Below are 15,179 nucleotides of genomic sequence, written 5' to 3' on the forward strand. Positions count from 1 at the left end.
CCCTAAAATAGAAAATTTCTTCCCTCATCAAGATCATTTCCTCTTTTACAATCATGTGGATTCTGAATATAATAATGCCCATACCAATTCTTGATACCAGAGGCACGTGGAAGAATAATAACTTAATAAGTGCTTTCTTTTTTGCATAAATTATACTAACTAATAGGAATTTTTTCATTTAAATTAATAAAATATATTTTTTACTGAATTTGTCAAATATTTATTTATATACATATTGACACACCCTTACTATTGTACCCCATAATACGGAAAATACGTATTGTGTGTATTCGAGATGTGTAATAAATATTTAAAAATGTAATTTATTTACACATTACATATTTAAATAAATATTATATTTTATTAGTTAAAAAAATCCTAACTAAAAAATTTCATCCAACAAAAGAATAACTATCTCAATTTTTGTTTTCAATTAAATTAAAGATGTGAAATATAATTTTTAATCTTTTAATATTTTTAAAAAAAAATTTAATCCTACTTATAAAATATATTAAAAAATTACACTTTATCTATTCAACTAAAAAAAATTTTAGAAGTTTCAATCCCATTCAATAACAATACACCCACCACTACACTAAAAATATTATTATTATTATTATTATTATTATTATTATTATTATTATTATTATTATTATTATTATTATTTAGTGACATTTAATTACGTGCTATCCTTTTTTACAAGATTTTAAAATCGAAAAGATATGAGAATCAATAGTTAATATGAGATTGCATAAATAATAATAATAATAATAATAATAATAATAATAATAATAATAATAATAACTATAAGCCAAGTTAATAATTTTTGCAGGATCCTTTAATTAATAGTTCTAGAAAAAAAAAACTTGCATATTGTTATTAAAGCATTAGAATATTTGTTAGATATATAATAATTTATATATCAATTAAAATTTATAAGATAAATGATTTCTCGACAATATCTATCCAAATTTCCCTTGCAAGTATCAAATATAGAATATGCTAAAGCAATTGGAGAGACATATATTGATATAATGTATGTGGTCCATTGGTCATTGGCAAGGAAAGAATGGACACAGCTTCACAAATAAAGTCATATTATTATACATTGTGGTTATCTGAACAGAATAATGTAAAATGAAATTGAGAAAGAATTCAATTTCTCTTTCGAAGTGGGGGATCCTTATTTTCTAAAATGGAACACTAAGAGAAAGAGAAGGGAGCAAGTTGCAGTGTGAAGGGCAGGTAAGATAGTCAATATATATATATAATTTAATTTTATTAGAGATACGACGACTGTAATTTTTTTTTATTAACTTAAACTTTAAAAAAAAAATTATTACAAGTTTTATTATCGAATGAAATGTAATTTTAAAATAAGTTTATAAAATGTTATATATATGTATAATAATAAAGAAAGAATGGAAAAAAAATAGATAATATTTTCTGTACATGTATTATGATATTACTTTTTTTAGAAGTTTAAGTCGATAAGAAGTGACAATATAAATAGTTATATCTCCAAATTTTTTTTAAATGAAAATTTATTTTGAATTTGTGTGATTTTTTTATATAGACATTTTTTTATTTATTTTATATAATTTTTTCTTTTAAAATTCATTAAGAATTGAATTTTAAATTTTATAAATATTAATATTAATTTTTTAAAAAAAAATTAAATTATAAAAAATAATATAAATAATTTTATATTTGTCAAAAAAAATTATGAGAATATAATAGTGACCGATGCTAATATGATAATTGGTATATAGCCAAAGAGTGAGTTATCGTATAATCAGGTCCACACTTCTTAGTCGACAAACCTGATTTTTAAGTTGAGCCACTCTTGAGAATAATCCTTTTATTTCTCTATTTTATTTAATTTGGTGGAACGTACATAAATCTCTGTCAGTGGCGTGTACTATTATATTATATATAGACAATGCATTGCAAATAATTTCATATTGAAAGCAAAGTTTTTTTTATTTCTTTCCTTTTTAATTATTTTTTATTTTTAAAATTCTTGGTAATTTAATTTGATGAGCAAAGATGGATAATAAAGAGGGCCCAGAAGCGCGGCACTTGCTCCGTTCATCTTTGTTTATGATGAAGGGCCTTAGTTCAATCCAGTGATTTTGGTTATAAATAATGGGATAAATTATATGGATAAATAGATTAGGACTTAATATTATATAAATATTTTAAATTGAATTATGTTACATATTTATTTCATTTGTAATTTTATATAAATCGAATTAATTAAATTTGATTTAGATTAAATATATGTAAATAAAATTTAATTTATTATTAGTACACTAAAAATACGTAAATCAAATTTAATTGATTCGATTTATTATTTATGTAGTATATAGATATAAATTAAATCTAATTAATTTATTATTTTTGTGGTATATAGATGTAAATCGAATTTAGTTGATTTATTTTTATTTAAGCTGTAGAAGTAGTAAATCGAATCGACTATATTCGATTAACATTTATAAATAAGTAAATCGAATCGACTAGATTCGATTTATATGTTTTTAATGTATTAGCTAATGGTAAATCGAATTTGATTGATTCGATTTATATATAGAATTGCAAACGAAACAGATATGTAACACAATTCAATTTAGGACATCTATATAATATTAATTTTTAATTTATTTAATTTACTCTAGATATTGATATAATAATTATAAAAATTAATATATATGATAGTATGATACTATGAAAGTGAGCAGCCAGCAAGATAATGATTTATCAAGACCTACCTTATGAAAATTTCAATTAGACGACTAACATTACATGCATGAGGGAAATTATGATTTAGGGTTTAGTTTGGGTAGATTTTCTGAAAAACAAAATTAAACTACTTACTTTTTCTTTTTCTTTGGAAACGATTTTGTTGTTAGAAATTCAAATTTTTTAATTTATAAAAAGTGAATATGGTTGGCTTTAAAAACAAAACAAAGATTATTATAGGCGTCACCGTGTCAGTTATTTTTGCCAATGCTGTATTTTTATACTAACACACATTATGAACTATTAAATTGTATACACATAAACCAAGAAGAAAAGTCTAGGAACTAATATATATTTTTGTAACAACCAATTTATTTTAGTTAATTACATGTAATTTACTGTTTTTTTTTTTTTCTTGATCATCCTTTTTTTAGTAAACATATAAATATTAGTTATATATTTGACGAAAACAACGATCACTTAACAAGACTCTTTAAATAAAGAAATTTTTTTACTAAAAGTATTTTTAAAAATTATATAAAAAAAGAGTCAAGAATTTAATAAAAATATCCTTTAAATAAAACCTTTTTTTATGGAAAAAAGACAATTCAAACAAACCCATTGAAATGAATAAAATAGGTCAAAAGTGAAAGTTACATTTTTATTTAAAGTGATGGACCAGTCCATAATAAGAATAATAAACATGCATTATTATTACATCAATTTTAGTGGAGTTTAACTATAGTCTTTTAGTTTTCAATCTAGCATAGTGTATGTACTAGGTTACCTGGCTTAACTGACAACATTATCTAGTTCATTCAATTTAGACTTAGTAGTCGTTGGTTGGAGGATGATAAAGATAATCATTTGGGAAGTGTTTCAAGTATACCAGAAACACCGCTATTTCAATTGTTTTAACTGTTGATTTAAATTATAAAAAATATATATAATATATATTAATTAAAATTAACGAATAAAATAAATAGAACACCGGTGTTCTCAATACATTTAAAATTTTTCCAATCATTTGATACATACATACATTTATATAGTCACCATCTCCTTGGAATCCCATGTGAAGACCCTTCTTTTTTGTTGCATTTATATATTTATACTCATCATGATTAAGAACTTTAGTTGGCCAAAGACTGATGAATTAAAGTTTAACTGACAAAGTTCTTACAATACTATTGAAAAAAGACAATATATAAAAGAAAAAAAAGAAAGCTAAAGCGAATTTTCCATGAAAAGAAGAGATTATTTTTATACATGCTCATTGTTTCATTTTCTTTTTAAATAATTAAAGAAGTACTTAATAGAAAAATATTAGCAGGTTAACATTTTTTTATCGTTATTAGTTAATACTTAAAATTTAGTATTTGTTGGACTTTAATACAAAATAATTAATAAACTTTATTAATCATATAACATTATTAGTACGCACAAATAATAATAATGTCTCTTATATATATATATATATATATGACTTTCCGGGTGGTGTGTGATTGCAGAAAAAGCATTGTACGTACAAAAACTAAAGCATGAATTATTTGTGTTCTGGTACTAATGCAAATAAAGCATGCATTGTGCATGATGAATAGAGTAACAAGAGAAAGAAAAAGAAAGCACAGAGATTTTATAGGCGAACCTTTGCTTTATTTTTTCTTGCCTCCTCACAGATGAGCATATAGATTTTATATTCTTTGGCCGGTTGTGATTTTCTTGTCACAAAATGTTTGTTTTAATTTAATTATTGCCATCCATTCTCCGGTTTTAACCCACCATGATCTATGGTGTTTGTAATAATTCGTGTGACGATCTCTTATATTAAACACGAATTTAAAAAACTTATAAGAAAATAAATTTGTATCACTTACTAATAATGTTTATAATTCTGAAAATTGATATTGTCAATTCTATTTTAATAATGAAGATATCCATTTATATATATATATATATATATATATATATATATATATATATATATATATATATATATATATATATATATGTGTGTGTGTGTGGGCGCGCGCAATTGTAAAAAAAATTCTAAAAATCCAATATAAAATGAGTTCGTAGCGAATTTTTATTCAATTTGTGTAATGATTATGCATCAGTAACATTGTGTGGCTAAAAGCGGTGTCTTTCGAAAATTCAGCTACCAAAAATGTCATAGTTATCTCCTTAAAGTACTACCTTAAATTCAACGTCGGTGTAAAAAACCAAACTTAATTAGTCGTTGAACTTTTCACCCCTCGCAAGAATTACCCCTAATTTTAACACTACCAAAAAAAGAAAGAACGAGATTGTGAGATAAATGACTGAAATAGTACGTTAGAGATATATCCATTAGTGTTATCTTCTTCTATCAGCTTAAGTTTATAGAATGAGTAGTTTCATGACATGGTATCAAAACTTTATGTCCAAAAAATCAAGAATTCGATCATAAAAAAATAACAAATCAAGCCCATCAGCTTAACGAAAAGAAATTGTCATATGAAAATACTCTAATTTAGGCTAAATCACTTTTTTTTTTATATAGTAGAGATCGATGAGTACTCGATAGATATATAATTGTATATGTTTTTCTATCAAACAATTTAATTATTAGTTTTTAGAACAAGTTATTTTATATATATAATATTAGAGTTTATATGATTAAAGTTTAAACTTGAATCCTTTAATTATTATTTCTGTAAATAATGCTCCTTAAACTTGAAAATATGTCTGTAATTTGATTATTTTACGTAGCTGGACTTTTTACCCAAAAACATTGTGGTGGCCACCGGTTGAATAAATTAAATGAAGTGTATTGAAACCCAACCAACCACTTTAAAAGCTGTCCTTCTCTAATTTGTGTAAATGTGTGTTCACGTTAGCGTCGTCGTCATTATCTTATCAACTAACATCATAATAATTGTAGCCTTTCATTCTCATTATACATAAACTAATACCCTTCCATTACAATATATATATAATATTTGCAATCTTATCTGTGATTGTGGATTGAAGTTGAACTATATGGAAGATAGTGATGATTGATTTATGATGGATGATGTGCCATAAAAGGAAGACTCATCCATGATATAATTCATGGTGACTTTCTTAAGGTATAGTAGTATTGTTGATTATATTATAAATTATTTTTTAAAAAAAATTAAACTAATAAATAACAATATAAGAATAATTATTATTGAATCAATAACCACCTTCAAGAGTCGACGAAGAAGTTTAAATTTCAAAAATTATATCTATAATATACCATACGATTTTACTATGGTAGCGTTTGGTGAAGAGACAGAAACTGAAAAACTAAGATTGAGAGACAGAAATTAAGAGACAGAGACAGAAATAAATTTTAGTATTCTGTTTGGTACAAAGTAGGAGACAGAAATTAAAATAAGAATGAAACTCTAATTTAATTTGTACAAAAGCTAAAATTAAAATTAATTAATTCAAATGAGGATATTTTAGGTATAAAATGTTATTAAAGTTTCAGTCTCTGTCTCTGAAAATTTCAGTCCCCTATGTCCTCACTTTTTGGAAGTACTGAAATATTGAAATTTTAGGAATAAAGACAGAAATTTAATACTAGTCTCTGAACGAACAAACATGATACTGAGTTTCAATCTCTCAATCTCTGTCCCAATACCTCAAAAAAACGCTACCTATACGACGAGTTAATTAACTAGACAAATAATTAAATAATGTCATATAGGAATGTTCCCTTATAGTCTTAGATATGGAGAGATCGACATACTATTGATATGAGTAGTTTTATAATTTTTTCAACATGAAAAATGATTTACTATAGTTATAAGTACGTACGCTGTCATTTCGGTTTTATCATGAGAACCGAATCAAATTTGTTCATTTCAATTGGATTAATCAAACTAAAAAATTCAATTGCCAAATTTAGTAAGCTGATGAGTGACAAAAATATCAGTGAATTATTGAATTGATTTATTTTTTTTATTGAAAAGCCCATTAAAATTTATAAAATTTTTGAATATATATTATATCTAATTAATTCTGATTGAAATTATTTTAGTTAAACTTTTAAATTTTAAAATTATTATTATTGTGCCAGCTATATATCCATGTATTTTTACCCATATAATGCAAGGCATAATGTTCCATTGTTATGTATAGCAGTAGATGTCAATCAACTATAAATGTTTAACAGTAATAATAATTAATATATTATTTTAATTTCCTTCATATATACGTTCCTTGCTTTATCGTCCAACATGTGTGCTTTTACCCGGCTTTCGGCTAATAAATATCATACATCTATTATATATTATTAATTTTATAATTAAAATATATTATATATTATTTTTTATTATAATTAAAATTATTTTTTTTTAAATTAAAAAATTATCTCTTCTTTTTTTCTTTATCTTTCTTATTCTTTCGATCATTTTACTTTTATATATTATTATTAATAACTAATTATAAATTTAACAACTAAAATATACAACGTTACATTCTCTAATTATATTAAAATTAAACTAAAATTAAAATATTAATATAGTTATATTATATATTATATATTTATATATTACTAACTAAATTTGATAACTAAAATATTTTACATAGTATTTTTTTATTAAAATTAAAAAATATATATTTTTTTTAAAATTAATAAATTCTCTTCTTATATTCTCTCTTCTATCTTTCTTCCTTTTTATATTTCTCTTTATTTTTTTCATTCAATATATAATTTATATTTTATATTTTATATTAATAATTTGACAAATTAAAATATGTCACTAAATATTTTGTTATTATAATTAAAATATTTTTTTTTAAACTAACAAACTCCCTCTCTCATTCTTCTACTTTATCTTTCTCTCTCTTTTTTTATTCTCTATTTTTCTTTACCTTTCTGTTCTACAAAAAATAAAATTAACAAAATAATATAATTAAAATAAAAAATTATTATTATATATATATTTTTTTATTTTTTATTTAATTTTAAATGTTCAACACTTATCTTTTAAATTTTTATTTTTATTTTTATTTTTTAAATATTTATTACATATAATTTAAAAAATATTAATATTGTGATTAAAAGTTAGAATCAAGATTTAGTTATTTAAAAAAAATTATTTTAAATTAATTTTATAATTATCAATATAAATATTTTTATACTAATATCTAATTATATTTTTATATACTTAGAGAGATAAAATATAATTTTTAAATAATAAATATAAAAATTAATTATTTATATTTGTATAACATACTTAATATCTAGTCAAATGTAAAAGTGTACACGTTAAATTATTTCAAATTTTAGATAACAAATATTAATAATAAAAAATTAAACTTTTTTCACATGAAAATAATAACTAAAAGTCTTATTATTTGATTTTTTATCTAAAGAGACGCGGGTCATTTCAATCGACGGAAATTTTTATCCTCTATAATCTTTTTGTAAAAATAATTTGATTTTATAAATTTTTTATGTCATAATCTATAATGTGAAGACAAAACTAACATAATTTTAAAAAATTTATATTTTTATAATATTATTATAAATAAAAATACTAATTCTAATTAAATACGTTATTCAAAATATATGTCGTTGTTTAAGACAATTAATAAAATAAAAGCCATTGGCTATTAGCGACTAATTGCGTGTTGTCAACGCTGTTTTATTATTGAGTGAATGTAATTATTAAGGTTGGTCACAACTTTGATATTCTATCCTTAAATTTTGAGCACACAGGGTTTCACAATTGAGTTTTATTACTTAAAACTTTCTTCTTATAATCAGGATTGTTGTATACATAATATATTGAGATCTCGGCCAGTATTTAATAATGTAGGCCACCTTTTGGTTTAATTTCGTGTGCCATAATTTTTTTGGTTTTCGATGCTACTATGCCAATCTTAGGATATCATAGTTTAAGAGGTTAGTAACGGCGAAAAACAGTCATATATATATGAGGCACGTGCAGCAATTACTCGATCGAATTCTTATAGATCTGAAAAAAATTATGAAAAGTAAAAGTTACTATTTTTATATATACTAATACATTATGTATGTTTTGTATTCATATGTGTTAGTTTATTTAAAAATATATACTATATACTAGTCAAACTGTATATTACTATATATTATATTAATAAAATGTTTCTTTTCAGTTCACAATATTTTTATTTATTGTTCTCCTATTTTGATAAAATAAAGTATTCTTCAATTACCTTATCTTTTACACAATTCTAAATTTAAATAAATAATAAGATAACAATACAAAAAAAATTAGTTAATTATTATTAGTGTATTAAATTACCAAAGTGATGGATACTATAAAGAATAGCATAGTATTAATAACAAAAGATCCAATGGGTAATCTAACTAGATTATTATTACTCTCTTTAGTGATAATCATTCTGCTATAAGAAATTATAGGTAACTAATATTTTTCATTGATTTTATTTTATTTTTTATACTAAAAGTGTGGACCTTCTAGTATTATCTCTTTATACTTACTATCTCTATAATAGAATATATTTAAGAAGATTTTTCTTATTAATAATGTGCCATTTTTTAAAAATTAATTATTTAAATACCACTTTTTTTTAAGATGGCAGATGATTTATTATATTATAATTAATTATAATAACATAAAAAGGGTGATAAGTAGATAACTAATTTTAAAAGAGAAGTATTTTAATATTAAGTTTCAAAAAAAATAACATATTAATTAAAAAAATTTATTTAAGATATTATACATTAATATAGTATCTAAGTATATTTACTATTAGTTATTTTATATTTAATAAAGAGATATTAAAATATTATATTAATATAATATCCACATATATTTCTTACTAATTTGATATAAACACTTCTTATTATTATTATATATTTTTATCTAAAATCAGTATAAAATATATCCTAGATACTATATAAAATATATAAAATGTAAATAGATTATAAGCTTATTATAACACTCCACAGTCCACACTCCCTCCTATAAATTCCTTGATACAATAACCAAACCAAACCACCAATTTGAAAACACTCTCTTCCGCCCCAATCTGGGCAACATGATGAGCCCCCTTTTTCTCCTCATCCTCCTCTTCTCATCCCTCACTGTAAGCTTCTCTACGTCATAATTTTACATATCCACTTTCATCTTTACATAATTTAGGCTATTATCATTTCTCCATTATAATTATTATTTTGTAGCTCACGTCATATATATTTTGTAGCTAGTCTTATTAAATTCCTAACTTCATTTACCAACATAATTGTTATGCATCATAATTAATTAGTAGAAAATGTTTATATTAATTTGCAGTCTAACACATTATTTGATGAAAATTCAAAAGTGAGAATGAAACTAATAATAAAAAAGATAAAATGATAAACACATTTCTAATAACATCCTTCTCATGAAACGGATTACCACGCAGGTTGGTTTCTCCGGCAGCAGCGGAGATCAAAATCCGTTCACGCCAAAGGCGTACGCGTTGCGGTACTGGGACAAAGCCATTCAAAACACGCTTCCAAAGCCATCCTTCCTCACCTCCAAGGCCTCACCACTAACCGCCATTCAAGCCGCTAAGTACGCCAAACTCGCCGCCACCAACGCCCTCACCACGCGCCTTCCCGAGTTCTGCTCCGCTGCGCACCTCCTCTGCTTTCCTGACATCACGCCCAATCTCTCCAAGCGAGACAAGAGCCAAAGCTTCACCGGCTACGAAGACGGCCAGAACTTCACCAGCTACGGAATCGGCGGTGCTGGAAGCGTCAACAACTTCAAGAACTATTCCGACGGCTTTTTCAACCCCGGGGTGAACGAGTTCCGCTCCTACAGCCGAAGCTCCGGTGGCGGCAGCGAGACCTTTACGGGTTATGGAGAAGACACAAACGTCGTCGAGGAAGGCTTCAACACCTACGGCAAAGGTTCCGGAGGCGGCACCGGAGAATTCACACAGTACGGAACCAACTCAAACGTCCCAACCCTCCGGTTCTCGTCGTACGGCGAGGCAACCGGCGGCAGGCAAGAAAGTTTCTCCAAGTACAGCGACGACAGCAATGCCGGAGATCAGACGTTCTCGAATTACGGCAAAAACTCTGCGGGAGCCGTGAGCGAGTTCGACAGCTATGGTAACAACTCGAACGTGGCGTCGTCGACCTTTGGTAGCTACGGCGCCGGTGGCGCGGGACAGAACGAGACGTTCACGAACTACGGGATAAACATGAACGTGCCTGAAGAGAATTTCAATAACTATGGGGCTGGAACCACCGGAGGAACTCAAACATTCACGAACTATAGAGATCAGGCGAACGTCGGTGATACCTCGTTTTCTTCGTACGATAAGGGATCGAACCAAGGAGAGGCCACTTTCACCAACTACGGCCACTCCTTCAACGAAGGCACCGATACCTTTAAAGGCTACGCCCTCAACTCTACGGCGGGCAAGGTTAGTTCTATTATTTCTTTTCTACCTTGCTAAGGATTTTTTTATTTTAATAAATAAATGAATTATAATAGTTATCTAAATAAATAATTTACATATATATATATATTTAAAAAAATTAAAAATAATAAAAATATTAATATTATCAATAATTTAAACTTTTAAGTATGCAACTAATATATAAAAAGATTAGTAGAAGAGATTAAAGTAGATATATTTGATCAATTAGTACTCAAAAAAATTGGTAAAATAGTGGGAAGAGAATTGAAACGGTTATCTCTAGAGATAACCGTTTCAATTCTTTTCCTACTATCTCATAATCTCTCATAATAATTGGCAAACGGTTATTTTTATTTTTTAAATTTAAATCAATCCAATTGAATCATAATTTAATTTAAAAATTTTTTAAAATGGATATCTTTGATCAAAATTACATAAAAAATTTTAGTTTAAATTATGATCCAATTGGATTAATTTAAATTTGAAAAATAAAAATAACCGTCTGCCAATTACTAAGAGAAATTGACGGGGATACTAGGAAGAGAATTGAAACAATTATCTCTTCTACTATTCTCGTCAATCTCTCTTAATAATTAGCACACAGTTATTTTTATTTTTAAATTTAAATCAATTCAATTGGATCATAATTTAAACTAAAATTTTTTATATACTCTTTTGATCAAATATATATCCATTATAAAAAATTTTAAATTAAATTATGATCCAATTTGAATGATTTAAATTTGAAAAATAAAAATAACCGTTCTTCAATTATTATGAGAGATGAATGGATAATGGGGAGAGAATTGAAACGGTTATCTCTCACGTGGATAATGGAAGATAACGTGAGAGATAACCGTTTCAATTCTCTTCTGTTATTCCATCAATTTTTTTGAGTATTAATTGATCAAATATATCTATTTTAATCTCTTCAACCAATTTTTTATATACTGCATGCTAAAAATTTAGATTATTAATAATATTAATATTTTTTAATATTTTTAAATTTTAAAAAAAATATGTACTAAACGAGATATGATAAAAGAAGAATATTTATTTCGATAATTATTTTTTAAATTATTTATTTTGATAATTATTATATTTATTAAATTTATAAAAATAAAAAATCCTACTAACATCACTTACAAAATTACTTGCAAATAAAAATTTAACTATTTTTAATATATATATTTTATATCATTAATTTATTAATTAATTTTTAATATATACGTAGAATTATTATATTTGTGTTATATTTAACCTTTTATATTGTCAACTTTTTTTATAATGAAATTCTATCATGGTTTTTTTATTTATATTTATGTAAATTTGTAAGTAAATTTTTTAATAAAAACTAATTAAGTTTATCGTTAATTTTTTACAATTAGCATAGTTAATTGATTTAATATGATATCTTAATAATATGAAATTATTATATAATTATCTAATCACGTTAATTGTTTTGATAACTATTTTAACTTTTTTTATATATACGGTATTGTCAAATATAATTATATGTGTCAGATTCTCTACGTGTGTGTAAAATACTAAAATACTAAATATTTTAAAAAATATTAAAATTATTTGATATTTAAAAATTATAAAAATGTACATACAAATTATCTTTGTATAAAATTAATAAAAAAATAATTAAATAATTTAATAAATTTAAATTAAATTATCATCTAATAATTATTAACTATTACTTTGATATAAAATTAATCACGTATAAATTTTTATCTTTAAAAATTTAGCCTATAAAAATTAGTTATTTATTTAATTTTGAGCGGGCATATATTCTTTCTAATATTTTTTACTTTGTTACTTTGAACGCACGTAAGAATATTTCAGTATTTTGAGTATTATTAATTGTTGGTTGCATAAAAGGCTGGGTTCAAAGAATACGGTGTGAACACGACCTTCAAGGAGTACAACAAAGACGGTGTCTCCTTCTCCGGCTACACCAACGCCACCACTTCTTCCGCCCACATTAGTGGCAGTCTGGCCAAAAAATGGGTGGAACCAGGCAAATTCTTCCGCGAAAGCATGCTAAAGGAAGGCACTATTATGCCCATGCCAGACATCAAGGACAAGATGCCAAAAAGATCATTCTTGCCCCGCTCCATTTTGACCAAATTACCCTTCTCCACCTCCGAGCTCAAGCGCATCTTCAAGGCCTCCGATGAATCCTCCATGGACAAGATGATAAAAGACTCCATGGGAGAGTGCACCCGAGCTCCCAGCGCGGGGGAGACAAAACGATGCGTTGGATCTGTGGAGGACATGATCGACTTTGCAACTTCCGTTTTGGGGCGTGACATTACCGTTAGAAGCACCGAGAACGTTAACGGGTCAAAGAAGAATGTGATGGTGAGTAAGGTCAAAGGGATCAACGGTGGGAAAGTAACCAAATCTGTTTCTTGCCATCAGAGCTTGTTCCCTTACTTATTGTATTACTGCCACTCGGTTCCTAAGGTTCGGGTTTACGAAGCGGATCTTTTGGACCCGAATACGAAAGCTAAGATTAACCACGGTGTTGCCATCTGTCACTTGGACACCACTGCATGGAGCCCAACCCATGGTGCATTCTTGGCCCTTGGATCGGGTCCTGGTAAGATTGAGGTTTGCCATTGGATCTTTGAGAATGATATGACTTGGACCATTGCTAATTGAGGAACGACGGATAATAATTGATCCGATCAAAGCAACCTCCATCATCAGTTATTAAGATTTTAGTGGTGCTTTATTATTAGTTTTTTTTTTTTCCTTCCTGTCATGCATTCAGGGTTTCGGTCCCGATATGGTTTATATAGTTGTTAAAAAATAACGAAGAGATTGCCTTTTTAAGTGTGTATTTTATGGCTTCTATCTCATGGTAGCTGTAAGCCAATGCAACGAATCAATCAATCAATCAAATGTGCATTTTGAATTTACATAACAGCAGTAATAAGTATTACCCAACATCTATTCAATAAAAATTGAATTTTATGGTGACTATACGAATCGTTGACAATATTTTAAAAAAAATGTAATTCACATTAAAGTTATATTTGTATCGTACCCTGTAAACTCGGAATCTTACGACTTATATCTCGGTTATATTGAGCAATTTAAACCTGTAGTTGAACAAAATCTTATCACGTAAACGTCACTCTCAAACTAACTCCTAAACAAAATCAAAACTCAAGACTATAAAAACGGTAACAACGTCAGGAAGTACACACAAGTTACAGAGCAATAATTCGATTATACTCATAAGCTTTTAGAATATATTCTTAACTGACTTGGGCGTTGGAACCATTTTTGCAGGTACCATGCTCGAGTTCACGTTCAAGGCAGATACTCCCTGTAACAGACAAGGTCATCTCCTCTGGAACTAGGGGTGGAAACAGGCCAGGCCAGGCCAGACTTTGCTCTTAACAGGCCTGGCCTGTCATACAGTTGATTGGCCTGAGCCTGGCCTGCAGCCTGTTATAGGCTCTTTATAAAGTACTAGGCCTGGCCTGTTATTCAGCCTGACCTGGCCTGAAGTCTGTTAAAAGGCCTGCTAATTTTTTTTACAAAAATAAAAATATTATTTAAAAAAATTATTTTTTAATAAAAATAGTTATATGTAATATGTCATATATTTAATATTTGTAAAAAATTTTAAATTTTTAAGATATTTAAAATATACAAAAATATATATAATAAAATATAATAAATTTAAAATATCTCATAATTTAATTAATAATAAATAATTATTTATATATTTAATTATATTTTAACAGGCCCAGGCAGGCCTGACAGGCCTATAAGGCTAATTAGTGAGCCTGGGCCTGGCCTATTAATGTATTAAGGCTTTTAAAAGAGCCTGAGCCTGTACCTATTTTATAACAGGCCAGGCCAGGCCAGGCCAAACACAGGCCAGGCTGCAGGCCCCTGGCAGGCCGCCTGGCCTTTTTCCACCCCAATCTGGAACCGACGTATAACGCGGAGAAGAGTATCCTTGC

General features: G+C 26.6%; 1 protein-coding gene across 1 annotated transcript; it reads left to right on the forward strand.

Moving 5' to 3' along the window:
- The first annotated feature begins 9,697 nt into the window (after nucleotides 1-9,697).
- LOC107631313 (polygalacturonase-1 non-catalytic subunit beta) lies at nucleotides 9,698-14,125 on the forward strand. Its single transcript, XM_016334721.3, has 3 exons — nucleotides 9,698-9,855; nucleotides 10,177-11,190; nucleotides 13,075-14,125. The coding sequence occupies exons 1-3, from the start codon at nucleotides 9,808-9,810 to the stop codon at nucleotides 13,858-13,860; spliced, it is 1,848 nt and encodes a 615-aa protein (XP_016190207.1). The 5' UTR covers nucleotides 9,698-9,807; the 3' UTR covers nucleotides 13,861-14,125.
- The last annotated feature ends 1,054 nt before the right edge of the window (nucleotides 14,126-15,179 follow it).

The sequence above is a fragment of the Arachis ipaensis genome, chromosome B3, assembly GCF_059453495.1.
Source record: "Arachis ipaensis isolate K30076 ecotype BB chromosome B3, ASM5945349v1, whole genome shotgun sequence".
Taxonomy (NCBI): domain Eukaryota; kingdom Viridiplantae; phylum Streptophyta; class Magnoliopsida; order Fabales; family Fabaceae; genus Arachis; species Arachis ipaensis.

Excerpts from the sequence above, each read along its gene's own strand:
- LOC107631313 (XM_016334721.3), top strand. The coding sequence starts at position 9,808 with ATGATGAGCCCCCTTTTTCTCCTCATCCTCCTCTTCTCATCCCTCACT. Across the intron at positions 9,856-10,176 it reads TCCTCTTCTCATCCCTCACT|GTTGGTTTCTCCGGCAGCAG; the intron begins GTAAGCTTCTCT and ends ATTACCACGCAG. Across the intron at positions 11,191-13,074 it reads TCAACTCTACGGCGGGCAAG|GCTGGGTTCAAAGAATACGG; the intron begins GTTAGTTCTATT and ends GTTGCATAAAAG.